Here is a 27,145-nt window from a genome sequence, read left to right as displayed (position 1 = left end):
AAATTCATGCATGATGAAACTCACTAAGCAGTTGGGTCAGAGGGGAATTATCAGTAGCAAGAAAGAAGCTGGGCTGGTGACTAGCACCCGGAATTTACGCTGCTCTTTCTTCATGGGCCTGTGCAGTGGTAGGTAGGCTGCAGGATTGACTTTGAATTCTTCCTGGCTGCCAGAGCAAAGAGGCAGGATCAGGTTCTTGATTCATGATGCCCTTAAGGTGTTAGGGGAAGAAAAGCAAGCGTGAGACCAGGCGCAGTGGCTCACACCTGTGATCCCAGCACTTGGGAACGCTGAGGCGAGTTGATCCCTTGAGGCTAGGAGTTTGAGACCAGCCTGGGCAACATAGACATCATCTCTACAAAAAGTAAAAAAAATCAGCTGGGTGTGGTGGCGAATGCCTATTGTCCCAGCTGCTCTGGAGGCTGAGTTGTGAGGATTGCTTGAGCCCAGGAGTTTGAGGCTGCCGTGAGCCAAGATCGCACTGCTGCACTCTAGCCTGGGTGACAGAGTGAGACCCTGTATCCAAAAAAAAAAAAAAAATCAGTTGCGGAAAAGCATCTTGTGTTTCCCCTGCACTGAGGCTGACTCTGCAGGGCTACTGATGTGCATTGGTAACTGCTCGTGTCTGTCCTGTTCACAGATCTGCCGGAGGCGCTGGGCAATGACCCCGGGACTCCAGGCCAGAGGGGTCTGAAGCCGTTTGGGAAAGCAGCGGGACTCCTTGGGAAGATGGCCATGGCCCCAAGCCCTTCCCTGGTACAGGTGTACACCAGCCCTGTGGCTGTGGCCGTGTGGGAATGGCAGGATGGGCTGGGCACCTGGCACCCCTACAGTGCCACCGTCTGCAGCTTCATCGAGCAGCAGTTTGTCCAGCAGAAGGGCCAGCGTTTTGGGCTTGGGAGCCTGGCCCACAGCATTCCCTTGGGCCAGGCAGACCCCTCGCTGGCCCCTTACATTATTGACCTCCCCAGCTGGACCCAGTTCCGCCAGGACACCGGTAAGACGCTGTCTGCCTCTCGCACATATCTGGGCACCGTGCCTGCTTTCCCACAGGCTCTGCGCCAGGTGTTGGGGTGATGGATGTGACTTACAGAGCTTCTGCTCTCTCCCTGCAGCACACGTGGTGGTGGGTGGGTGCAGTGAGTGGGAGCATCCACATAGGTTGAGTGCAGCTCACAGTGGGAGAGGCACTGTGGGAGGCCCTTCCCCTTGTCTTGCAAAGCAGAAATGCCTGTCCCGACCGCAGAGGTTGGAGGGTCTCTTTGGCAGGCAGGCCGGCATGGAGGTGGTGCGTCATGCAAGTTCAGAGGGCCCTGCCCCACCACTCAGTGGCTGTGTGCCCTGGGCAGGCAACTGCGCCCCTCTGCACGTGTGCGTTTCTACTTTTTGGTCTGCGATGTGTTTTGATCTATTTTTTTTTTTTTTTTTTTTTGAGACGGAGTCTGGCTGTGTTGCCCAGGCTGGAGTGCAGTGGCGCGATCTCAGCTCACTGCAACCCCTACCTCCTGGGTTCAAGCGATTCTCCTGCCTCAGCCTCCCAAGTAGCTGGGATTATAGGTGTCCACCACCACACCTGGCTAATTTTTGTATTTTTAGTAGAGACAGGGTTTTGCCACATTGGCCAGGCTGGTCTCGAGCTCCTGACCTTAGGTGATCTGCCTGCCTCGGCCTCCAAAGTGCTGGGATTACAAGCGTGAGCCACCACGCCTGGACCTGCAGTGTGTTTTGATCAGTATTATTGAGAATGAGGTACCAGTTTCCTCTCGGAGCCATCCCTTCCTCTAATCCGGTGGTTGTCACTGGGGGTGATTTTGTCCCCAGGCCATCTGACAATGTTTGGAGACATTGTTGGTTGTCACAGCTGAGTGGGTGGGAGGTGGGGGTGCTCCTGGCATCTGGTGGGTGGAGGCCAGGGATGCTGCTCGCCATCATGCAGCCCACCGGGCTGGCCCTGCAATAAGGAATTATTAGTCCACAGTGTCACCAGTGCGGAGACTTGAGAAAGTGGTTTTTCCTTTTTTTTTTTTTTTTTTAAATTTTAATTTTAGTTTTATTTTAAAAAGTATGGGGTTTTTTTTCTGTTTTTGTTTGTTTGTTTTTTGTAGAGACAGGATCTCCATCTCCCTGTGTTGCCCAGGCTGGTCTTCAACTCCTGAGGTCAAGTGATCCTCCCGCCTTGGCCTCCGAAAGTGTTGGGATTAGAGGCTTGAGCCATCACGCCCAGCCCTGGAAACTGTGTGTTTTCAGGAGTGTCGTAGAGTCTCTGAAAACTGTGGCTGTCAGTCAGCTCCCAAGTCGTTAACTTCGCGGTGTGCGAAGTCAACTGAGAAAGATAGCAGACAGGATAAATAATAACACGGAAATTGCATATTGTGGCAGAGAGCAGGAAGTATTAACCGGGGAATGAAAGTGGCAGGTGTCATAGAGCTCGATTTGAAGTTAGCTAGGTGTGGTGGCTTGTGCCTGTAGTCCCAGTTATTCAGGAGGCTAAGGCAGGAGGATCGCTTGAGCCCATGAGGTCAGGGTGGCAGTGAACTATGATCACATCACTGCACTGCAGCCTGGGCAACAAAGGGGTACTCTGTCTCTAAAAATAAATAAATAAACAAATAGCAGCATGACTGTGTACCTACTGTGTTCCTATTTGTTTATTTTGGCTGTTGGAAGAAGAATTTGAATGTTCCCTGTATTTTGGGGTGCTAGCAGACTAACCTTTTGTTTTCCTTCGAAAACAGGCACCATGCGGGCTGTGCGGAGACACCTGTTCCCCCAGCACTCAGCCCCTGGCCGAGGTGTCGTCTGGGAGTGGCTGAGCGACGATGGCTCCTGGACCGCCTACGAAGCCAGCATCTGTGACTATCTGGAGCAGCAGGTGGCCAAGGGCAACCAGCTCGTGGACTTGGCCCCCCTGGGATACAACTACACTGTCAACTACGCCACCCACACGCAGACCAACAAGACTTCCAGCTTCTGCCGCAGTGTGCGGCGCCAAGCAGGGCCGCCTTACCCGGTGACCACCATCATCGCTCCGCCAGGCCACACAGGCATCGCCTGCTCTTGCCACCAGTGCCTCAGTGGCAGCGGAACTGGCCCCGTGTCAGGCCGCTACCGCCACTCCATGACCAACCTCCCTGCATACCCCGCCCCCCAGCACCCCCCACACAGGACCGCTTTTGTGTTTGGGACCCACCAGGCCTTTGCACCGTACAACAAACCCTCACTCTCTGGGGCCCGGTCTGCGCCCCGGCTGAACACCACCAACCCCTGGGGTGCGGCTCCTCCCTCCCTGGGGAGCCAGCCCCTCTACCGCTTCAGCCTCTCCCACCTGGGACCGCAGCACCTACCCCCAGGATCCTCCACCTCCGGTGCAGTCAGGTATCGTGAGCAACGGCCGCCCGTTTTGTCTGCCCTGTGTTTCCGCTCTTACTTAGCTGGGAAGACTCACCCCAATTCCTGCAGATGCGGCTCCTGCCCCTTGGTCCCTGCCATGGCATCTCATTTGCATGTGCCATGTGGGTGCCGAGGTGCCGTGGCCGTCCAGAGCCTACCTGACCCCTTGTACCCGAGTCCTGGTGGTCACCACATGGGTTAGAATCTACAGTCCTTTCACTCACGATGATTAAGGGCCTCCACATGGAGCAGAGTTAAAGGCCTGTGGCCTCTGCTTGCGGGCTGCATGGCGAGCATTGTGCCCGAGAACACCAGGTCACTGCCTGTGCACTGACTCCCGCCATGTGCCAGGCCCTAAAGACCCGGAGACCAGAGTATCAGCCCTTACCCCTGAGCCCCAGTCTAGTGCAGGGGGCTGTCAGCACGGTGTGAGGGAGGTCGGAATGTGGAGCACGTGGCAGTGGCTGCAGGTGGCACGGATGACCTGGCCCCCATGCTGATGCAGCCCAGCCCAGAGTGCCTGGTAGAGCGCTCAGCTCCTTGAGAGAGAGAGAATGATACCACGGGCCCAGTGCAGACCAGAGCGGGTGGCATTTAAAATGAGGAGATTGGTCGGGCACAGAGGCTGACACCTTTAATCCCAGCACTTTGGGAGGCCAAGGCAGGAAGATCATTTGAGCCCAGCAGTCAGAGACCAGCCTGAGCAACATAGCAAGACCCCATCTCCACACAAAAACATTTTTTTAATTAGCCAGGCATGGTGGTGCACACCTGTAATCCCAGCTACTCAGGAGACTGAGGCAGGAGGATCATCTGAGCACAGGAGGTCAAGGCAGCAGTGAGCTGTGATCGCACCACTGCACTTCAGCCCCCTAGGTGACAGAGAGAGACCCTGTCTTAAAGCTGGGCCCAGTGGCTCACGCCTGTAGTTCCAGCACTTTGGTAGGCTGAGGTGGGCGGATCACCTGAGGTCAGGAGTTCGAGACCAGCCTGGCCAACATAGTGAAACCCCCATCTCTACTAAAAATACAAAAATTAGCCAGGCGTGGTGGCCAGCGCCTGTAATCCCAGCTACTTGGAAGGCTGAGGCAAAAGAATCCCTTGAACCCAGGAGGTGGAGGTTGCAGTGATCCAAGATCGTGCCACTGCGCTCCAGCCTGGGCAACAAAGAGCGAAACTCCATCTCGGGGGAAAAAAATAAAAAAGATAAAATGAGGAACCCCCCCAGGATTTCCCTGGATTTCCCTGGATTCAGCCAAGGTGAATGTTCTGGGCTGGCCGTAGCCCTCTGACTGTCTGGCTGACTTGGGGCTTCGTCATTCATCATTGAGAATGTTGGGCTTGGAGCACAGTTTAAGAATTCAGAGTGGTAGCTGGGACAGGGCTTTCCGAGAGTGCCCTGGTGCAGGTGGTGAGGGAGTGGGTGGGCCGGGGGCCGCCCTGGTTCCAGGGAGGAGATCATCTCCTTTCTCTGCACTGACCCTGGTCAGCATCCTGCTGCCTCCCTGCTCACCGGCCCACCCCTGCCCACCACACCCACATCAAAGGCTGAAACTTCACAGGGTGGTTGAGACCTCCTTGGCAGCTTCTTGGACCTCTAGTATTTGTTCAGACTGGGTTTCCGAGGACCCTGCCAGCTTGTGTAAGACACAGTGACAGCGCCTCCCGCTCATTGGTTCATGTCATGTGCCAGGCCCTCTGAACAGGCTGCGTGAGTGACTTCACTCATCCCACGATGCTCTCAGGCTGAACAGTGTTCTTCGCTTACAGGAGAGCACGTCCAGGCCCATGAGGTTGGCGACACAGCCAGCAAGTGGCAGAGCTGGGATTCAGCCCAGGCCCCAAGAGTGGGCTATCTGGGGCACATGGGGAGTTATTGACGTTCCCAGGAAGGCAGGGGGCTCTTTTAATACATTTTAATTTTATTTTATTACTATTTTTAAACACACGGTTTTGCTGTGTCACCCAGGCTAGAGTACAGTGGCGCAATCCTGGTTCACTGTAGGCTCGAACTCCTGTGCTCAAGTGATCCTCCTGCCTCAGCCTCCTGGGTAACTGGGACCACAGGTGTACACCACCACACCCGGCTAATTTTTCAGTTTTACGTAGAGGCAAGGTCTTGCCATGTTGTCCAGGCTAGTCTTGAATTCCTGGCCTCAAGCAATCCTCTTGCCCCAGCCTTCCAAAGTGCTGAGATTATAGGCATGAGCCACCACACCTAGCCCAGAAGGCCTCTTGAGGGATGAGCTAGGAGGAGGCCAGTAAACAGGAGGGTGATGGGCCTTGAGTGAGTCAGAGTTTTCCTGGGCATCTTCTGCCAGGAGTTGAGGCGCGTGCATCTGAGATCTTTCTGGGAGTTGAGAGTACAGGAAGGTGTCATCGGGGCTCTCTGAGGACATAGACATAGGCAAGCCAGGCTCAGGGAGGTGCTGCCCCAACTTCCCACCCTGAGTATCTGGGTCAGCCTGTTTCAGAGAACAGTGTGCTCTATCTGCCAGCACAGGAGGGTTCTTAGAGGTGCTGGGACTTCTGTCAGCTCTGTTCCACCCAGCCTCCTGGAGCTTCTTAAGTTCTTAGGAATTCTTTTGAGGCAAATTTCTAGGTAGTGCTAGAGCTGGGATTCTGGAGTTAAGTCACTTAATGTGGCTTTGTTCTTTTCTCCTGGTATTGGGCCCCGTTGGTTTTTCCTAAACCATTTCCGTTTCTCCCAGTATTTCTCTGGGGTCCCCGTCTCCAGCCTGAGGGCCCGCAGAAGTGCTGATGTGCGACCTACTGGTGTGGGCCAGGCAAGTTACAGAAAAGAAGGTGGATGGGCCAGTCTATCTTCCCTTGGTGCTGGGCTGGGCATGCTGTGGCTTGCCCCACATTGTAAGTCAGGAGGGAACCAGGCCAGCAGGCTCCATTAGTGGAAACAGCCTCAAAGGGGCCTGCCTCCTGGGGTAGGTGTAGGTGCATCCTGATTCCTTTGGTTTTCTTGGAGCTGGGAGGGGTGTAATTCACCTGCACGAGCCTATCCATGCGCTGATAAACAGGCTTTTCCCCTGACTGATTTGTAGTGAGGCCCCCTGCAGTTAACCTTCCTCTGATGGGTGTAGAGCCAGATGGGGCTTAGTAAATACCTGACCTCTTAACCTAGCAGGCGTCAAGGTTCTCACAGCCAAGTGCATGTCAACAGCATCAGGTGAAAGTTACCTTGGTTGAGAGAGGGCAGGCAGGGCAGGCAGGGCCTGTCTAGAGCCAGTGCCATGGGCTGGGAAAGCCCGAGAACCGACTTTTTACTGGCAACCACTGGAAATACCATGTGAGCGTGTGAAATCGAAAAATTTCCTGGAACTCATGCACAGCTTCCACGTGTCCCCTGGGAACAGGCCGTGATACAAGAAAGCATGTCATCTGGGGCTGAGCTGCTGGGTGGCAGTAGATTTCCTGGTAGCTGAAGTTGATCCCTTTAAGCATCAAAACTTGTGTTTTAGTGATGTTGGATGGAAATGTTTCCTAAATGTGTCATGCATGCTCTTGTCTCCCTTGATGGAGAGGGTGTGACACTGTTTAGCACTTGGATGGCTTGGGGTGGTGGTTATGACCAGCAGTCTGTCACAGCTCAACGAGGTGAAGCCTGTGGGCGTTTTGCTCTGTGCTGAATGGCTCAGTGGCCCTACAAAACGGTGCTCAGCTCTTGGTGGCTTTCTGTTGTGGTGGGCTGCTGCTGCTGCTCTTGCCCTTGCGTCTAAAAGAACTCACTTCCTCTTCCTCCTGCTGCCACCTGTCTTTTGGCTTGTGGGATTGGAGTCATGGGGCCCAGATGGAGCCTTGCTCCTGACTTACGATAGGCCCTGGGTCTCTTTTCTTCTCTATTTTTTTCTTCTTTTCTTTTCTTTTTCTTTGTTTTTTGTTTTGTTTTGTTTAAGAGACAGGGTCTCCCTTTGTCACCCAGGCTAGAGTGAAATGGCGTGATCATGGCTCACTGCAGCCTCAAACTCCTGGGCTCAAGGGATCCTCCTCCCTCAGCCTCCTGAGTGGCCAGGACTACAGGCTTGTGCCAGCCACTGTGCCCAGCTAATTTTTTAAATTTTTTGTAGAGACAGGTCTCACTATATTGCCCAGGCTGGTCCCAAACTCTTGGCCTCCCAAAGCACTGGGATTACAAGTGTGAGCCACTGTGCTCTGCCTCTTCTTCCTTTGAGCTGAGGGAGGATTGGACTGGTCAGTTTCTGAGGTTGCCTTCTGCTTTATTGTTGCTGTGGTTTTCAGGATGTAGTTAGGGCCCTACAGGAAAATGCCTGGTGGCCCTTAGGGCCTGGCTTTACCTCCCTCTGCTCCTCCAAGGCCTGGACCCCATGGATATTTGACCTGGGTCTCACCACTGCCCTGGTGGCCTTTGGGAATCATCCTCATAGGTAGAGGAATTGAGGCTCGGGAAGGGGACTTGCCATGCCCAGCACACATGGCTTTGAGCAGGAGCATACGCCTCTAGCATTGTCTCCAGCCTCTGTAGCTCATGGGACTGGCTGCCAGCCCCAATCCCAGAGGGTGTGGACTTGGAGAGGGGGTTTGGATCTCCTTCCTCTCTGGCCTCCTGGCTTTGCCCCTCGCCCTGCATAGAAAACTCGGAGTCCTCATGTCTCACGTTTCCCACTCTGGGATCTCCTGGAGATGGTCACAGACAGGAAAGCCAGGGAGGGCCTAATAGGTGGACCAGGAGTCTGGGAGAGGAGGAGGGTGCCTGAGGCCATGACTATAGGGACTTCTCAGAGAAGGACACTTCAGGGGGCAGTTGGTGCCCTCATCGGGCAATGTTCTGCAGGTCCGAGCCCTCTGAGGATGGGGAGGGCGATTGATAACCTCTGATGTTCTGTCCACCCCTGGGGACCCGCATCTTGGGAACCTCTGAATCCTTGTACGGTTCAGTTCCTAGAGGTCACAGCAGGGACACACACCGGGGAGGAACTGTGATTATATGGGGGAAGTGGTGACATTTTTAGAGCTTTCTACAGAACATTCTCCTGGTTCTTGCTCTCCATTCACAGGGTGAGCGCGCATTGGAAGCCTCGCTGTGCTTCTGCTTTCTCCTCTGGTCCTTGCTTAGAACGGAAGCAAGCCTTCTCATTCAGATATGTGCCTCTCCCTGGTGAAGGAAGACCTCACTTCCTGGGATTTTTCTGTGGGATGGAGCAGCCAGGGACCCCATCTCTGGCGGGGGCGGGGCGGAGGGGGGCGCACCATGGGCTTAGAGCCCCTCTGGGCCAGTGATGCCTAGTCTGCTGCATAGCCCATTTGTTTTGTAGACTTGCAGTGCCAAACTTCAGCTTTCTGGGCTCCAACTACAGGCTTGAGCTCAGTGCTGCCCTAGAGGGTCCTGAATGCCTTCACTTACGGAACCTTAGAGTTGCAGAGACCATCAGAGATGATCCACTTTCCTTAAAAAAAAAAAAAAGAAAAGAGGGCTGGGCAGGGTAGCTCACACCTGTAATCCCAGCACTTTGGGAGGCCGAGGTGGGTAGATCACTTGAGTTCAGGAGTTCAAGACCAGCCTGACCAATGTGGTGAAACCCCGTCTCTACTACAAATACAAAACTTAGCTGGGCGTGGTGGCAGGCGCCTGTAATCCCAGCTACTCGGGAGGCTGAGGCAGGAGAATTGCTTGAGCCTGGGAGGCAGAGAGGTTGCAGTGAGCCGAGATCACGCCACTGCACTCCGGCCTGGGCGACAGAGTGAGACTCTGAGAAAAAAAAAAAAGTAGGAGGAAGAGTTGAAACCGGCTGAGGAAGGGGAGGGGCTTGCTCCAAATGAATGAAACTGAGTGTTAGGTAGAGCCAGGACCTTGAACCAGGTGTCCAGACTCCCTGCCCTTCTTAGCATTATCAGGGCCCCCAGATCCACTACCAGCCTTGCCTTTGGATCGGGAGTAGGCAAGGAGAGCAAGAAGCTGCTCTTTGCTTAGCATGGCCACAGAGGCAATCCTGTTTGAGAACAGTCAACAAACAAACTCAAACAGGCCATGCACGGTGGCTCATGCCTATAATCCCAGTGCTTTCGGAGGCCAAGATGGGAGGATCTCTTGAGGCCAGGAGTTTCAGACCAGCCTGGACAACATAGCAAGATTCTGTCTCTCTCTCTATATATATATAAAATTAGCCAGGTGTGGTGGTGCTCACCCATAGTCCCAGCTACTCAGGAGGGTGAGGCAGGAGGATCACTTGAGCCTGGGAGGTGGAGGCTGCAGTGAGCTATGATAACACCATTGCCCTCCAGCCTGGGCAACAGAGCAAGACCCCAACTCTATGGGCCCAGCATGCTTCCACTGTGTCACTCTACCGGCATGACCCTACCTCTAAAAAAAAGAAATATGATGACTTAAGACCAAATGAGTGGCCAGGTATGGTGCCTCATGCCTGTAATCCCAGCCCTTTGGGAGGCTGAGGTGGGCAGATCATCTGAGGTCAGGAGTTTGAAACCAGCCTGGCCAACATGGCGAAACCCCTGTCTCTACTAAAAATACAAAAATTAGCAGGGTGTGGTGGCTCATGCCTGTAATCCCAGCTACTTGGGAGGCTGAGGCACGAGAATTGCTTGAACCCGGGAGGCAGATTTTGCAGCGAGCCAAGATCATGCCACTGCACTCCATCCAGCCTGGGCCACAGAGCGAGACTCTGTCTCAAAAAAGATAAATCCAAAGACCAAATGAGTGACTTGAACATAATCATTGTAGGGAACAAAACCCTCATATTAAAAAAAAAGAACCTTTATTTTATGGTAATTAGGTTTCCAGAAAAGTTAATAAAAATAGTTGCGTTTCCATATCTCCCTCATCTGGCTTCTGACATTAACATCTTTCATAACCATGGTTTAGTTGTCAGAACCAGAAAATTACCACTGGTTGGCCAGGTGCAGTGGCTCACTCCTGTAATCCCAGCACTTTGGGAGGCCAAGGCAGGCGGATCACGAGGTCAAGAGATCAAGACCATCCTGGGCAACATGGCGAAACACCGTCTCTACTAAAAATACATAAATTAGCCGAGTGTGGTGGCATGCACCTGTAGTCCCAGCTACTCAGGAGGCTGAGGCAGGAGAATCGCTTGAACCTGGGAGGCAGAGGTTGCAGTGAGCCAAGATCACACCACTGCACTCCAGCCTGGCAACAGAGCGAGACTCCGTCCCCTCACTCCCCCAAAAAAGAAAATTACCACTGGTATAATACTCTTAACTAAAGTTTTTTTTTTTTTTTTCTTGATTTTTCACCAGTTTCCCACTACTGTCCTCTTTCTGTCCCAGGATCCAATCCAGGGTCCCACTTCGCTTCCAGTTCTTATTCTCCCCGTCCTCCTCTGGGCTGGAATAGTTTGTCAGTCTTTATCTTTCGTAACCTTGTTACTTTCAAAGAGGTGCTTTGTTGAATGTCCCTTAATTTGAGTTTGTCTTGTTTTCCCATGTTTGGACAAAAATAATGCCCTTTATTATTTCTTTTTTGACAGAGTCTCCAGTCTGGGCTGGAGTACAGTGGTGAGATCATAGCTCACTGCAGCCTTGAACTCCCAGGCTCAAGTTATTCTCCTGCCTCAGCCTCTCAAGTAGCTGGGACCACAGGTGCATGCCACCACACCTGGCTAGTTTTTTATTTTTTAGAGATGGGATCTTGATTGTTGCCCAGGCTAGATAATGCATTTTTGACATTAAATCCCCCCAAAATGGTGTTGCATCCCTCCCAGAGCATCCTATCATGGGGTTTATGATACTGACTTGTCTTTTACTGGTGATGAAGGTCATGATCATTTGCTAAAGTGGTTTCTGCCAGGTTTTTTCTCCTCTAAACAGGTGCTATGAGAACCTGCTTTTTTTTTTTTTTTTTTTTTTTTTTGAGACAGAGTTTCTCTCTGTCGCCCAGGCTGGAGTGCAGTGGTGTGATCTCGGCTCACTGTAACCTCTGCTGCCCAAGGTTCAAGCGATTCTCCTGCTTCAGCCTCCCAAGTAGCTGGGATTACAGGCGCCTGCCACCACGCCTGGCTAATTTTTATAGTTTTAGTAGAGACAGGATTTTGCTATCTTGGCCAGGCTGGTCTTGAACTCCTGACCTCGTGATCCACCCACCTTGGCCTCCCAAAGTGCTGAGATTACAGGCGTGAGCCACTGCACCCAGCCATTTTTTTTTTTTTTTTTTGAGACGGAGTCTTGCTCTGTTGCCCAGGCTGGAGTGCAGTGGCACAATCTCAGCAACCTCCACCTCCCGGGTTCAAGTGATTCTCCTGCCTCAGCCTACCGAGTAGCTGGGACTACAGGTGTGTGCCACCATGCCCAGCTAATTTTTTGTATTTTTAGTAGAGATGGGGTTTCACTGTGTTAGGATGGTATCAATCTCCTGACCTTGTGATCCACCTGCCTCGGCCTCCCAAAGTGCTGGGATTACAGGCGTGAGCCACCACACCTGGCCTGAAAGCCTGCATTTTGATGACCTAGTGAGTGTAAAATATCTTTTTTTTTCTTTTTATTTTCTTTATTCACAACAGGTATGAAATGATTGTTTTCAGGGTCTTTTGTTTGTTTGTTTGTTTGTTTGTTTTTGTTTTTGAGACAGAGTCTTACTCTGTCGCCCAGGCTGGACTGCAGTGATGTGATCATGGCTCACTGCAGCCTCAACCTCCTGGGTTCAAGCCATCCTCCTGCTTCAGCCTCCCAAGTACAGGTGCGCACCACCACACTTGGCAGACTTTAAAAATTTTTTTTGGTGATGGAGTCTCACTATGTTGCTCAGGCTGGTCTCAAACTCCTGGCCTGAAGTGATCCTCCCACCTCATCCTCCCAAAGTGCTGGGATTACAGGTGTGAGCCACCACACCCTTCCTGAGTCTCTCTGAATTGCCCAGGAAAACAAAACCAAAGGCCTCCACACAGAGGCACCCAAGGAGCGTGAAAGCGCAAAGGCACCTCAGTGACTCCCACCTGGCCATGACGCAGTGTTTCTCTCGCTCTCGTTTCCAATAAGTCAGCGGCGCGCCGTAAGCTCTGTTCTTTTCTCCCCCAGTGCCTCCCTCCCCAGCGGTCCCTTGAGCAGCCCAGGGAGCGTCCCTGCCACTGTGCCCGTGCAGATGCCAAAGCCCAGCAGAGTCCAGCAGGCACTCGCAGGTAGGTGCCTGCCCTCAGGCTGCAGAGCAGTCTGTGCCCTGCGGGACTCGGTGGGGAGGAAATTGTGATGTGGGGCCTTGTCACCCTCTGGATCCTCAGGGAGAGCCAAAGGGGCTCCCTGGGGGAGCATTCCCTCTTTCTGGTGATGGTGTCACCCCAGGGTGAGCCCAGGTGCCCCTCCTTTGGCTCTCTGGCGACATGGGGCCTGATGACGGTGGGCACTCCGGTGCAGACCTTTTCACATCCTTTAACATTTTTGCATTGAATTGCATTATATTTAAATCGTCACTTTCCTGTCCTGAAATGCTTTAAACCTTTCCTTAAAGGGGCCCCTGGGGAATTAATAGACCTATTTCAGCTGTAGTTACTCTTACATCTTGAATAAGAGGCACCTTTTGGGTCCAACCAGATCTTTTGCTGTACTTAACCATACATCTTACATCTTGGAACTGTTTTGGGTTTGGTTTGGTTTTTTGTGAGACAGAGTCTCGCTCTGTCACCCAGGCTGGAGTGCAGTGGCACTAACGCAGCTCACTGAAGTCTCGAACTCCTGGGCTCAAGCAATCCTTTCACCTTAAGAATCCTTAAAAATACCTACTGCTGGCCCCCACGCCCATTCTGTTTTAGCAGCCTGGCTAGCAGGGTTTTCAGAAGCTCCACAGGTGGCAGAGTTTTTTTTCTTTTTTCTTTTTTTGAGATGGAGTGTCTCTCTCTCACCCATGCTGGAGTGCAGTGGTGGGATCTCGGCTCACTGCAACCTCTGCCTCCCAGGTTCAAGCAATTCTCCTGCCTCAGCCTCCTGAGTAGCTGGGGTTACAGGTGCATGCCACCACGCCTGGGCAATTTTTGTATTTTTAGTAGAGATGGGGTTTTGCCATGTTGGCCAGGCTGGTCTTGAACTCTGACCTCAAGTGATCCACCCGCCTCAGCCTCCCAAAGTGCTGGGATTACAGGCATGAGCCACCGTGCCTGGCCTTTTTTTTTTTTTTTTCTTGTTGTAAGAGACAGGATCTTGCTCTGTTCCCCAGGCTGGTATGCAGTGGTGCAGTCATAGCTCACTGCAGCCTCCAACCCCTGGGCTGAAGCGATCCTTCTGCCTCAGCCTCCTGAGTAGCTGGGATTACAGGCACATGCCACCATGCCCGGCTCGTTTTTTATTTTTTGTAGAGACGGGGTCTCACTATGTTGCCCAGGCTGGTCTTGAACTCCCAGGCTCAAGCCATCTTCATGCCTCAGCCTCCCAAAGCACTGGGATTCCAGTCATGAGCTGCCGTGCCCAGCTGAGGTTATTTTCTAACTTCTGGAAAGTGCGAGGTATGTAAGGAGGTGGATGGCGCCGTCGTTGTTCACAGGGTGATGTGGCAGAATTCAATAATGAGTTGGTGTTTTAGGGGAGTCACTGTCGTAGTGGCTGAGAGGGGACAGGCCTGGAGGCAGGGCGGCCAGTGCAGAGCCTGACCTCAGACCTTGGGGCACCAGCCAAGGCCTGACCAGCTTCGAGGCAGTGGAGTGGAGGAGGAGGTTTGGCTTGAAACATTCAGAGGCAGGAGCCATCAAGTGGGGGGTTGTGAGGGGGGATTGGGGGTAGACTGAGGCCTGCTGGAGCGCAGCCAGTCACGACTGAGGAGCAGCCTGGGGCTTGGTGTGTGTGAATTCCTTTCATCCTTAAATCACTGAGGTGGGGGCTTTTGTTCCCATTTTCATTAGAGGAAACTGAGGCTCGGAGAATTTAAAAGTTATCTGCCAGCCTTTGGCAGAGCTAAGACACAGCCCCGGGCCTTCTTGCCTATGACAGTTCGGTGCTGACTCTGGGGTGAGGTTTGGAGGGGGCGATGGCTGTGGAGTGGCCAGTGGAGCTGTTCTGGGGCAGTGGGATTTGGCTGTGGGCCTCAGAAGAGCAGTCTTGGGTGGAATGGGGTGCCCCTGACCCCTCATGGGAGCGTGTGCGCCATAGAGACCGCGGGCGGGACTCCGGGAAAAGGAGCCTGAAGAGAAAATGAAGGAGCAGCCAGAGAGAGGTGGGGGCAGGAGGGAGAGGAGCTGGAGTGGGGCAGGGGAGACAGAATTAGCAAGACACACTGGCCAGAAAGTCCCTGCCCACTGAAGTCACCGTGCGGCACCCTAAGGAAGTCACAGTGTACCGTGTGTGCGTGTGCGCGTGTGCGGCCATGGTGGCGTTGGAGACAGGTTGCAGGTAAACAGACGGGGCCTCCACACGGTTCCTCATGGCCCAGCTCCTTCCAGCTCTGGGGCTCTCGCGAGCCTTTGTGGCCAGGCCTGACAGTGAGCAACCTCTGAGGCCATGACACAGATCTGAGTGCCCTGGGTGTGGAGTTAGCACCTGCCCCCTTCCTCTGCTCTTGAGGCTGAAGGTCCTGTCCAGGCTGCATCCCAAATTGTCCATCCTGTTCTCTGTCCCCGTGGCTCTCAGAGCAATCCTGGAGCTAAAGCAAGTATTTTAACCTCCATTTTATTTGTGGGGAAACAGATTCAGGAAGCTGGTTCAGGCCTAAGGAAATAGGAGAGCCTGGAGGCTGTGTAGACTGCTGCCTACCCCACCCAATTCAAGGCCCAGTGTTGGTACCTACTGGGGGAGCATTGTCTAGGGGAGCAGGGAATGAGAGGAGCCTGGCCAGCACCCCGGAGCCAGAGCTGGAGAGCAGTGTCCTATCACCCTGGTGTGCTTGTGGGTTGAGGAATTATACCAGGCCTGGCTGTGGAGACGAGCCTTTGTGCACAGGGTTTTGCAGGGAGGTTTATAACCAGGAGGTCATGCTTTGGAAGGACTGGGTGCTGGAGGCACTGCTTCCAGGTGACAGTGCCTCCAGGTGACAGTGCCTCCAGGTGACAGCTCCCCTGGCTGTGGCATAGCCCATTCCCTCTATCGGGTGGGGGCAGGGACTGTGAGGCTGGGGCCAGGGTCTCAACCCCTCACCTGGTCACAGCAGTGGTCCATCCACAGCTCACACTGCTGCCCAGGGCAGGGATGGATGTCAGCAGCCTGCCCAGGACTGCTCAGCTGGTGAGGGCTGGCACTGGGCTTGAACTCAGGCTGGGGAGGTCAGAGTGCACAGAAGAGAGGCTTGGATCTCAGCCCTGGTCCTGGGTGTCAGAAGGAGGGGTGTCTGCAAATTGGAAGTAAGAGTCAGTGAGTGGGGGCTTCACTCTTCGGGGCTCTGACAGTGGGAATCCTCCCATTTGGGTGGAGAAAAAGGCTGTGGCCCTCTGAGTTATTCAGGTGATTTGGGGGCTGTCAGGAGTTTGGGGGGCTATCCCTAGCCCTCCTCCTCTCCAGGCTTCTGGGTTGAAACTTGTGTGTTTGTGATTTGAATTCAGGGGAGTGGGTCCTGCGTTGAAAAGGACATGTGTCACTCATGCGGCCTCCTGGGGGCTGGTGGCGGCCCAAGGATGTCTTAATTCCTCAGCAAACACAGAGGGCTGCAGGCCTCCCAGGAACCAGGCACTGCCCAGGCGGGGCGCTGGAGATGCAGCTGTGGGTGGGACCTCATGGAACTCGTGCTGAGGGAAGACAGGCCAAAGAAACAGAGGGGAGTGCAAAGCAGGAGTCCAGCAGGGCAGGGCAGGAGGTTTGGAGGGACAGGCCCCATCAGGCAGTGTTCAGGGAAGGCCTGCCCGCCGAGGCAGTGCTGCTGGAGAACACTGGGTAGGGAGACGTGTCCTGGCCTTTGGTCCTCCCAGAGGATGTGGGCAGCGCAGAGGCACCAGGTTCTCTTGAGGAAAACTGCACCTGTCCCTGTCCTCTCCCATCTCTCTGCCACCCGCGCCCGCTTATCCTTCTCTCCACCCAACATTCGGTTCCCACAGGAGCCGCATTTGAGCCCAGGAACAAGCTTGGGATATTGGGGGCATTGCACTCCCGGGCTCGAACCTCTGTCCTCTGATGCACGCTTTGGTGTCTCCTGCTGAGCGGCCACTGCAACTCACCCTGCCCACCTCGGCTCTGCCACCCAGGCTGGTGGCTGGCCTCCGCTTCTGTCCCCACAGCCAGGCACATGTGCCGAGTCAAGAAGCTTTGTTCTTCTAGTGGGGGTGCAGTGGCTGGCCTGGCTGCCCTTCACCCCTGAGTCACGCCATCTGTTCCTGGATGGGGAGTGGGGTCCAGGAGGACTGGGATCTCTACCAACTCCCCTGGCCCCCGGCTGTGCCCAGCTCCTGAGCCAGGTTCTTCAGACCCTGGAAGCCACCTTAAGGGATGGCTAAGAAGCTCTGGGCTTCCCCTTTCTCTGGAGGGGAGGTGCTTTTGACCTGACTGACCGATGACAGGGAGGACCGGGGAGCTGGCACTATGGAGAGCGGGGTAAGCCGAGGGTGTGGCAGGAACGGGTTCGTCCAGCAGGACATGCTGGGTACCAGGAAGTGTTGGGTCATCAGGGAGCACGAAGGAAGCAGTGTCAGAGGAGAGTCCCCCAGGGCAAGTGTGAGGTTCCCTGCAGGCATCGGGCAGCGGTGAGCTCTGGAAAGAGTGGCCGGTCCATCTCAGCATAGCTGCTGGCCACAGGCCCACCCTTGCCCGAGGGCACCAGAGCCACAGCCTGGGGCTTTGCTGCAGCCTAGCCCTCACAGGATGGGGATGCTGCAGTGTGGGAGCAGGCCCAGGGGCCATGTTCCTGCCCATCCATCCCAGCGCTGTCGCTGAAGGCTGTGGCACCCAGATCAGCCAGGAGGGGCATGGAGCACACACAGCGCCCAGTGGAGGCTGGAGGCCTAGTAACCCCAAGCCAGGAGGTCCCAGGGCCTCCTGGGGAAGCTGAGCCCTTGGAGCCAGCCCCACCCAGGAGACCCCATGCCCTGGGCGGCTTCCTGGAGTGGCGTCCTCCGCCCTCTGCTCTCCTGAAGTCATGGGTCCTGCCCTGATCCCCACCTGCACACTGAGGGCACAGGCTTGTCTGTTGCTTGTATAGAAACCTGTGGGCTCTGGGGCCAGGGCTACCATGAGCCAGGCTGCCCCACCCTCTGATTCCTGGCCTGGGTAGTCCTGGCAGCCCCCAGAGGCCACATTCCCCAGGGAGACCTGTGCGTCCCCGTGGCCATTGATGGTGTCACGTCCTTGGCCTGAGCAGGGTTTGTTGGCGTCACATGCCAAATGAGTCTTCTAATGTCTCTCCCTCTCTGCGTGTCTGATCTCACACCCGTGCAGGCATGACGAGTGTTCTGATGTCAGCCATTGGACTCCCCGTGTGTCTTAGCCGCGCACCCCAGCCCACCAGCCCTCCCGCCTCCCGTCTGGCTTCTAAAAGTCACAGCTCAGTTAAGAGATTGAGGAAAATGTCCGTGAAAGGTAGTTCTTGTTCCCAAAAGCTCTCTGGCCTTTGCTAAGCCTCCTTCCAGCCTCGCTGCCTCTGACTCTTCTGCACAGACCCTCTTCCTTCTTCTGCTCCTTGTCTCCTGGGGGAAGGGGCTCAGTGGCCCTTCTCCCTGCCCCTGCTTGGCGGCAGAGGCGGCCCCTGGAAGCTGACTTTCCACCGCAGCCCCAGAGTTCAGCTCCTCTCCTCCAGTCACAGCTGGCCTGAGGGGGGCTTGTTCTTGAGAACTTTGTGATTTTTGTAAGCAACAAGTTGTAGGTGAGAGGCGGCGCCCAGCTCAGGATGCGGGGACAACCGTCCCTTCCACCAGGGCCAGCATGTGTCTCGGGAAAGGCCCCCAGACAGCGGCCCAGGTCTGCTGCCCTGGCCCCCAGCCCTGTGTGGCCGCCACGTGGGCTGCTTGAGAGGGGTCCCTCGGTGACCCCTGCCCTGCTCGTTGCATGGCCATGGAAGAAGGGGCTTTAGGACCACAGCAGGTCCAGGGAGTTACAGCAAGACCTGCTCAGAGCAGCCTGTGATGGTCAAGTTCTGAACCTTTCCCGAGCGGGTGCTGGCCCTGCTTCCACCCCTGGGCTGTGGAAGTGTGGACTGCAGCCAGTCCAGACGCTCTTGAGTGGGCGTGGTGGCGGGCAGGGAGGGTGGCCATGGCCCTGCTGGCTCTCAGTGGCTGTGTCATCTCAGCAGGTACTCTTGGAGCCTCTGCTTAGCAGAGGGGCTTGGCAAGGACTAGGAAATACTCGAAGCACCTGGCATGTGGCAAGGGTGGCTTCCGATCGTGTCCGACCTCCAGCCCACAGGCGAGGAGGTGGGCTCAAGGAGGGGTGGGCCTCGAGCTCCTGCCCCCAGCCCAGGGCTCTGCATGCCCTGCCCTTCCCCTGCCCTGGGGGAGGAGCCGGACTTGGCAGACCGGGCTGGCAACCTTCTGTGGCACTCGGGTTTGCCTGGGAAGGACACACTCTTGGCGGGTCACCTGATTTGCCCCTTTTGAGACATGTGGCTAATGGAAAGCTCCCTTCTGTTCTGAAAAGCTGCAAGGGCTGGAGTGGGTGGGCGGGGGTGGGATGCTGTGCCCGGCCTCACCAGGGCTGGGCAGAGGCGAGGCCCAGGCTCACCCAGAGATGGCTCTGGAGTTGGCAGGCTTTTCCAAAGGAAAAGGCCCCCCTCAGCCTGAGTAGGGCATTCCAGCCACACGGAGGGCCACCCTGAGTTGGGGGCCATCGTTCTGGTCTGGCGTTCTTGCCACAGTGACTGGAGTGTGGGTTCAGGCAGTCTGTATGGGTGTGTGGAGGTGTGGGGGCTGTGTGGGTGTGTGGGTTGTGTGTGGAGGTGTGTGGGGTGTGTGGAGGTGGGGGTGTGGGGTGTATGGAGGTGGGTGTGTGTGGGGTGTGTGGAGGTGGGTGTATGGAGGTGGGTGTGTATGGAGGTGTGTGGAGGTAGGTGTATGGAGGTGTGGGGTGTGTGGGGTGTATGGAGGTGTGAGGTGTGTGGAGAGGTGAGGTGTGTGGGGTGTGTGAGGTATGGGGGGTGTGTGAGGTGTGGGGGGTGTGGGGTGTGGAGGTGTGTGTGGAGGTGCATGGTGTGTAGAGGTGTGGGGTGTGTGGGGTGTGTGGAGGTGGGAGTGTGGAGGTGTGTGATGTGTGGAGGTGGGTGTGGAGGTGTGTGGGGTGTGTGGAGGTGTGGGGTATAGGTGTGTGGAGGTGCGGGTGTGTGGGGTGCATGGTGTGTGGAGGTGTGCAGGTGTGGGGTGTGTGGAGGTGTGGGGTGTGTGGTGTGTGGAGGTGTGTGTGGAGGTGCATGGTGTGTAGAGGTGTGGGGTGTGTGGGGTGTGTGGAGGTGTGTGATGTGTGGAGGTGTGGGGTGTGGAGGTGTGTGGGGTATGTGGAGGTGTGGGTGTGGAGGTGTGTGGGGTGTGTGGAGGTGTGGGGTATAGGTGTGTGGAGGTGCGGGGTGTGTGGGGTGTGCAGGTGTGGGGTGTGTGGAGGTGTGGGGTGTGTGGAGGTGTAGAGTGTGTGCAGGTGTGGGGTATGTGGAGGTGTGGGGTGTGGAGGTGTGTGGGGTGTGTGGAGGTGTGGGGTGTGGGGTATGTGGAAGTGGTGTGTGGAGGTGTGTGTTGTGTGCAGGTGTGGGGGTGTGTGGGGTGTGAGGTGTGGGGTATGTGGAGGTGCGTGGTGTGTGGAGGTGTGGGGTGTGGAGGTGGGTGTGGAGGTGTGAGGGTGTGTGGGTGGAGTTGGGTGTGTGTGAGGGTTTGGGTGTGGATTGGGGTATGTGGTGTGTGTGTAGGTGTGGTGTCTGTAGGTGTGGGGGTGTGGGTGGAGGTGTGGGGTGTGTGTGGGGGTGTGGGTGTGGATTGGGGTGTGTGGTGTGTGTGTAGGTGTGGTGTCTGTAGGTGTGGGGTGTGGGTGGAGGTGTGGGGTGTGTGGATGGGGGTTGGAGGGTGTGGTCTTGCCAGCAGCTTCCCTCCAGGTCACAGCAGCCAATGCCATCACAGCAATTCCAGCTTGGTTACATATTCGTCTTTCCCGTTTGAGATCAGGGAACCGAGGCTCAGAGGTGGCATGATTCGGTCACAGCAAGAGAACCAGAATTAAACAAACCATGCCGACTCCAGCCTCCACCCCACCACGCCACCTCCCTGCCAAACTGTCCCCTCCTTGGCCCTTTTTGGTGTAAAGGGAGTTCAGCAGGTGCAGCTGGGAGCCCTCAGGCTTAGAATTCTCTGCAGCCCCTGATGGCCATGAGCTTGGGTTCAAACCAGAGCCCCTTCTGGTCCTGGAGTCTGGGACGACCGCAGCCCCACCATGACCTTGGGGTGGAGCCCCTGTCAGGAGCGCCTCCACGGGTGGCACTGGGCTCCTCGTCCCTCCTTCACCCCCGCACGGCTTGGCTGCTGGCCTCTGTGGTTCTGCTACTCCTGCTACCTAGAGAAAGCCCCGGGCCGTGCCGATCCTCAGCAGCTCGGGGAGCTTCTTGTTCGTAGGAGAGGCTTTACTGGATGCGGGGTTCGGTGTTTATGGAGATGCAGCCCTTCTCCCTCCAGCTTCGTGCACATGTGCACAGACAGCGAGTGACGCCGTCAGGGTGGGCTCCTGCCACGTTTGGCCCCTCCCGAGAGTCGCTGGACTTAGGAGCTAGTCAGCACATGACAGACCTTGCCAGTCAGTGGCGGGCGTTTCCCGGGACAGTGTCGGTGTGGCGGTCAGCGTGCGTGCAGCTGCCTGTACATGCTGGACCCCAGACTCCCTTCTCCCTGCAATGTTCATGCCGGGGTAATGCAAGTTGAATCAAATCGTGCTGCCACAACGCCCCCTGGAGTAGTTTGTGCGGGAAGCTGCTGTCTGACTCTTCCGCGCAGCCTCAGAAGCGCCGGGGTCGGTTTCCTCACTGAATGTGCGCGGGGATGCGGCTCCCAGGAGACTGTGCTGCTGTTTCTGCTCTTCTGCATCCTCCATGGCTCCTGGGGCTGAGCCGGGTCCCCGGACGGTGGGACTGGGGAAGGCTTTGCCCGACGGAGCTCGGGGCTCTGTGCCTGGCGCTGAGCTCTCCCGTCCCGCACACTGGCCTCCCTGTCTGGGCCCCTCTCACATTTCCTCCTGGCAGCTTGGACCTCTGACTTGCCTTCCTCACCCTCTGGCCTCCTCTCCAGCCTGTGCTCCTCAGGACGCTGCTTATGTATTTCTCTCTTCTAGGAGCGACCCCGAAGCCAGAGCCAGAGCAGGTCATAAAAAACTACACGGAAGAGCTGAAAGTGCCCCCAGATGAGGTTTGTGTCTTGGGACCTTGGCTGCCTTTGTTTCTGTTTGGAAACAACTCCAGATGGAAAAGGACACCCGCCCCTTCTCGCTTGAAGGGTGCTTCCCAGGTGCCTCTGGGTGCCAGGGCCTTGCTCCAGCCCCTTTGGTTTCATCTCCCAGCCTCCCGAGACCCACATCGTTATGGTCTGAACTTTGCACTTAAGGAGCTGTGGTCCTGAGCAAAGCCCCTCCTCTCCCGGCCCTGGCCTCTCCATAGCCTGATGGCCGTCCTGGGAGCAGGAATTCCGGAGACAAGGGATGGGCCAGCCTGCCCCACTCTCCACCGTGCGGATGCTGGTGTAGAAGTGAGGTGGCCTCGTCCAGGTGGCTGTCCTGCCCACCAGCTGTTGGGAGAGCTGGTCAAGGTTCCTATAATTTTTTTATTCTTAAAGAGAGGGGCACACACTGTCGCCCAGGCTTAGTGCAGTGGCGTGATCACAGCTCACTGCAGCCCTGTCCTCCTGGCCTCCTGTAATGAACGGGACCAGTCAGAGTCCTGTTGCGCTTCCATAGAACCTGAACCTCTGCTGAGCCACGTTTTGGGGGCTGCAGCACCACTTTCCCCTGATTTTAGCGGGGAGCCCTGGAGATACTGTTGGGGGGATGGGTGAATGGCCGGGAGTACCAATACCCAGAGATCTTCAGATACTTGGGGGTGGGTGGAAGGCCGGGAGTACCAATACCCAGAGATCTTCAGATACTTGGGGGCGGGTGGAAGGCCAGGAGCCCCAGTACCCAGGGACTCTTCACTTGTCTCTTTCTCCAGTCTGTTGAGTCCATGAGAAAAATCTGGTAAGTAAAGGTTTGGAAAGGAGCCTGAAAGTCCTCCTCATGTGTCCCACCCCTTCCACAAGCCCTTGCCACATTCCCTTCTGCCCAGCGCTCAGCTGTCTCAGCCCTGGTGCCCATCTGGTGTGACTAGGCCGTTTCACTCCAGGCTCCTCCTCTCCAAGCTGCCGTCTGCACAGCCAGCATGCAACGTGGATCATGGGAGCACTCCCTGCCTGGAACCCCCAGCAGGACCCCCAACTCACACACAGCCCCAAGCCCCTGAGTGTGGCAGCCAGAGCCCCGAGGGCCCGCCTCTCCCTGATCCTGTCTCATCTCCTGCTCCCAGCCCACCCCCTGCCAGCTTTAGTGCCCATGTGTTGGCTCCTCGTTCAGAACGTCCTCCTCCCTCTTCCTGGGTGCCCGCTCTGTGCTTGTCCATCTGGCAATTCCTGTCTCCCTTGTAAGACCCCACTATGAGGGCTTTCCCCAGGATCCTGCCCTGTCTGTCCTCCCCATTTGGTGGCTCCCGCTGTCATGTCGGGCCTGTGCTGCTGGTAAGCCCTTCAAGGGCACAGGTCCTGGTGACTCACCTGTGTTTCCAGCCTGTGGAATGGACTTTTTTCTTTTTTTCTTTTTTTTCTGAGACGGAGTCTCATTCTGTCGCCCAGGCTGGAGTGCAGTGGCACAATCTCAGCTCTGCAACCTCTGCCTCCTGGGTTCAAGCAATTCTCTTGCCTCAGCCTCCCGAGTAGCTGGGATTATAGGCGCCCACCAACACGCCCAGCTAATTTTTGTATTCTTAGTAGAGATGGGGTTTTCCCATGTTGGCCAGGCTGGCCTCAAATTCCCAACCTCAAGTGATCGGCCTCCCAGAGTGCTGGGATTACAGGCCTGAGCCACTGCGCCTGGCCTTGGAATTGACTTTGACCACACTTCCAGCATTTCAGCACATGAAAGCCTCTTTTTCCAAGACTGGCCCGTGTCAGCCCAGCCCACTGTTGGTGAGCATGACCCGTGTTTGGTCTCCTCCAGGACTGCATCATCTGCATGGAGAAGCTGTCCGCACCATCTGGATACAGCGATGTGACTGACAGCAAGGCAATTGGGCCCCTGGCTGTGGGCCGCCTCACCAAGTGCAGCCACGCCTTCCACCTGCTGTGCCTGCTGGCCATGTACTGCAATGGCAACAAGGTGCCCCTACTGGCCCGGGCCGAAGGCGGGTGGCCCGCCCCCACAGTCCTGAGCTGGCCCCTGCAGGGGCGGGAGGGTTCCAGGGTTGGCTGTAGGAATGGGCCTCTGCAAAAGATGATGCTGGGCATGGGGCCAGCTTGAAGACCTTTCTAAAGGCCTGGCCGGCTCTCCTAGGCCTGCCCTACCCTCCTAGGTCTGCCCCACTCTCCTAGGTCTGCCCCACACTTTAGAAAGGAGGACCAATGTGGCTGGTTCCCTCCACCCCTCCAGCCAGGCCTGAGAAGATTCTGGGCTTCTCTGAGCCTCAGGGCACCGCCTCCCCCTCGGCCACTTGTAAGCACCGCAGATACTGTCTGCCTTCTTCCTTACAGCATCCCTGTGCAGTCAGCACAGTGCTCATGAGGGAGAGGCCCAGAGCAGGGGCTGTGCCCAGGGTCACCCCACTGGGAGGTGGGAGCTACGCCTCGAGGCAGTGCTGACCCTGGGCCCCACGGCAGCCTACACATGAAGAGCCGCGCCCAGACTGATCCCCAGCTGCTCTCCCTGCATCGGCCTTTAGGCGGGTTGGGCATAGTTTGGAGGCTTAGAGAGCTGAGTCATGTGGCGCATCAGAGCCTGGCTTGGCCTTCCCTAGTGTCTGCTGTCCTGGGCAGCCAGGGCCCAGCTCTGCAGATCAGGCGCTGCAAGGCTGTCTGTCCAACTGCAAATGCGATTCACCCATGGAGATTTCTGCTCAGGATCCGAGTTTTCCCACTTGCCACCTGTCTCCTGATAGCATGCCCCTTTAACGAAAATGGCATGAGTTGCTGGTGCAAAACAAAGCTTTCCAGGGAAGCTGTTGGAAGCCAGTTTCTGGGCAGGAGGCTGCCAGCAACTCCCTGGGATGGCGGCCGGCCCATTCCCAGGGCCCTTTACCATCTGACGGTGGAGGTGACGGTCTTGGGTGTTCTTAGACTACCAGCTCAGTGGGTTGCGTCTGCCTCTGTCAGGATGGAAGTCTGCAGTGTCCCTCCTGCAAAACCATCTATGGAGAGAAGACAGGGACCCAGCCCCAGGGAAAGATGGAGGTATTACGGTTCCAGATGTCGCTCCCCGGCCACGAGGACTGCGGGACCATCCTCATAGTTTACAACATACCCCATGGCATCCAGGTGAGGGGCCTTCCTGGAGTCCCCCACTCCTGGCCACTCCTCTTCCCACCCTGCCCACGTCCCAGCAGTCTGCCCCTGGATCAAGGCTGAGGATGCCCATGTCGCCAAGCTCAGGCCCCCAGGTCCCCTAAGGCCAGGGCCATGGAGGGCTGGGAATAGGGAGGCAGTGCTGGGGCTTAGGGCAAGCTCTTAGGGCTGTGGCAGCAAAGAGCTGGCCCTCCACTCTTTCCCGAACCAGGGAAGCCTTCCTAGAGAAGGAGCCATCTTAGCCGGACTTGTTCTGGGCAGAAGGGCAGGCAGTTCAGTGGGAGGAACCCTGTGGAGGGGCTGGAGAAGGGGGGCCACAGCATGGTGTGTCGAGGAACCTTGGGTTGAGAGTGGTAGGGCCAGGTGTGTGGGTGTCAGGAGCCCAGGCACAAGGCCCCAGGGTCCCAGAGGAGACTCAGACGGGCCCTGGCCCTTTTGGTCTCCTGTCTTGAGCCAAGGTGGATCACAGGGCCCGGGGCAGGGTGGGAAGATAACGGGGCAGCAGGCAGCGGGCACTGGCTGCCAGCCAAGGTCCACCTGTGGTGGTTGGAGGCGTCTCTTTGTCTTGTTGAACCATGAGCCTTTCCCCTGGTTTCCCTCCACTTCTCCACAGCTCAGAGGGAAATTGAGGAACATTCGGGGTTGGCATCTCGGAGTTGGGGAGGAGTTGGAGCTGTGCAGGGGCCTGTCCCTGTGCGGGCTCTCAGAGCACCCTATCCTGGTGTCTGTTCCTCCCGCAGGGCCCTGAGCACCCCAATCCCGGAAAGCCGTTCACTGCCAGAGGGTTTCCCCGCCAGTGCTACCTTCCAGACAACGCCCAGGGCCGCAAGGTGAGTGCCACCACACGCCCCGGGGGTGGACGGGGCCCTGACCAGGCGGCGGGAGGCCAGGCGCCACACTGGACTCTGCTTCTGCAGCGGAGGACAGAGGTTGAGGCCAGGCCGAGTGTCTGCTGCTCTTTTCTGGGGACCTGCTATAGGTACAGGGAGGGCAGCCTGGACCTCACAGAGCCTCGAGGGAGGAGGAGAGGCCATCACCTTCCAGCACCCTGCTGGGTGGGGTCAGGAGCTCCTGAAAGTCAGAGTATGACAGGGAGTGACCAGGGGCCGTGTTAGACCAGGTGACCAAGGAAGGCTGGAGCAGTTGTGTCTGCACTGAGACATGAATAGGGACTTTGTGGCTGCAGAGAAGGCTGGGGACGAGCCTTCCAGGAAGGCAGGACAGCTGGCAAGGAGGGTGGGAGCGCGAGGTGTGGGTGTGAAGACAGGGCCGCCCCCCAGCCCAGCCCCAGGGGTAGAGCTGGTTCTGAGCGCCCAGCAAAGCCACGGAGGTGGAGATGCTGATGGAGCTTTGAAAAACCTCTGGCCATGTGAAAATGGGCTCAAGGTGGCGGTGCTGGAGGCGGGGAGAGGGCAGGGAGGCCTGGATTCCACCAGGGAGGGTGGGTGGGCGGGCACTCGTCCAGCACCGGCTGTGGAAGCAGGGAGGACTCGAGCATGGTGCCTGGGCATCAGGACCAAACGGATGGCAGTGCCGGGCACCGAGGCGAGGTGCACTGGAGCCCAGGCTCACGTGGGATCCTAATGTACTGTCCATTGGGCAGTTTTGGGGTCCCCACAGATGGGGTGAGTGCCAGGGAGTGGATGAGTTCACCTAGGAGGGGCTGGGATGGGAAGAACATGGTGCCAACCTGTGCCCGCTCACTGAGCCCCTCTCACTCCCCGTCCCCTCCTTCCTCTTCCCCCTCCTCCTCCCCGGGCAGGTCCTAGAGCTCCTGAAGGTGGCCTGGAAGAGGCGGCTCATCTTCACAGTGGGCACTTCCAGCACCACAGGTGAGACAGACACCGTGGTGTGGAACGAGATCCACCACAAGACAGAGATGGACCGCAACGTTACGGGCCACGGCTATCCCGACCCCAACTACCTGCAGAACGTGCTGGCTGAGCTGGCTGCCCAGGGGGTGACCGAGGACTGCCTGGAGCAGCAGTGACCTTGCACCCCAGCACGCCCGCCTCTGGTGGCCACCCCGCTGCCCCATGGCTGGCTGGGTGGCCAGGCAGGAAGTGCCCAGCCTGAGAGGCTGGGAGATTTGTTGAGGGTGTGGGGTGTGCCCCACCTGAAGCCGAGGCTCCCCCTGCCTGCCTCTCTCTCCTCCTCCCCTCCGAGAATTGGGCAGCCCTGGGCATTTGTACTCATGGGGGCTTAAGATGCAGCTACCTCAGTGCGCAGGGCCCGTCTGTCCTCTGGGGGCTGCTTCGGGCCCGCAGTGCTCGGGGCCTGGCGTGGGGTGAGTAGAGACTTCCCCAGCCTGGACGGGCGTGGGTTCTGGGTCAGCTTCTTTTACCTCAATTTTGTTTGCAATAAATGCTCTATAGCCAAAGCCA

The 27,145-nt window shown here is 56.6% G+C and overlaps 1 protein-coding gene across 4 annotated transcripts in view; it reads left to right on the top strand.

The window, feature by feature from the left end:
• Positions 1-27,145, top strand: part of DTX2 (deltex E3 ubiquitin ligase 2) — a 45,655-nt gene extending 18,510 nt beyond the window's left edge. Inside the window, exons 3-11 of one of the 4 annotated variants that reach the window (XM_030797511.1) lie at positions 641-997; positions 2,736-3,375; positions 12,406-12,506; positions 17,665-17,805; positions 21,517-21,590; positions 23,425-23,583; positions 24,573-24,734; positions 25,502-25,591; positions 26,524-27,145. In XM_030797511.1, coding sequence (XP_030653371.1) covers positions 730-997; positions 2,736-3,375; positions 12,406-12,506; positions 17,665-17,805; positions 21,517-21,590; positions 23,425-23,583; positions 24,573-24,734; positions 25,502-25,591; positions 26,524-26,751 — 1,863 coding nt within the window. In that variant the 5' untranslated portion in view covers positions 641-729 and the 3' untranslated portion in view covers positions 26,752-27,145. Of the gene's footprint in view, positions 1-640; positions 998-2,735; positions 3,376-12,405; positions 12,507-17,664; positions 17,806-21,516; positions 21,591-23,424; positions 23,584-24,536; positions 24,735-25,501; positions 25,592-26,523 lie in introns of all 4 variants that reach the window. The other 3 variants (XM_030797510.1, XM_030797514.1, XM_030797512.1) reach the window with 3 other exon arrangements.

Source organism: Nomascus leucogenys, chromosome 17 (genome assembly GCF_006542625.1).
Source record: "Nomascus leucogenys isolate Asia chromosome 17, Asia_NLE_v1, whole genome shotgun sequence".
Classification (NCBI taxonomy): Eukaryota; Metazoa; Chordata; class Mammalia; order Primates; family Hylobatidae; genus Nomascus; species Nomascus leucogenys.
Note: the sequence above shows the minus strand (reverse complement) of the source record. Positions and strands in the feature narration are given on the sequence as shown.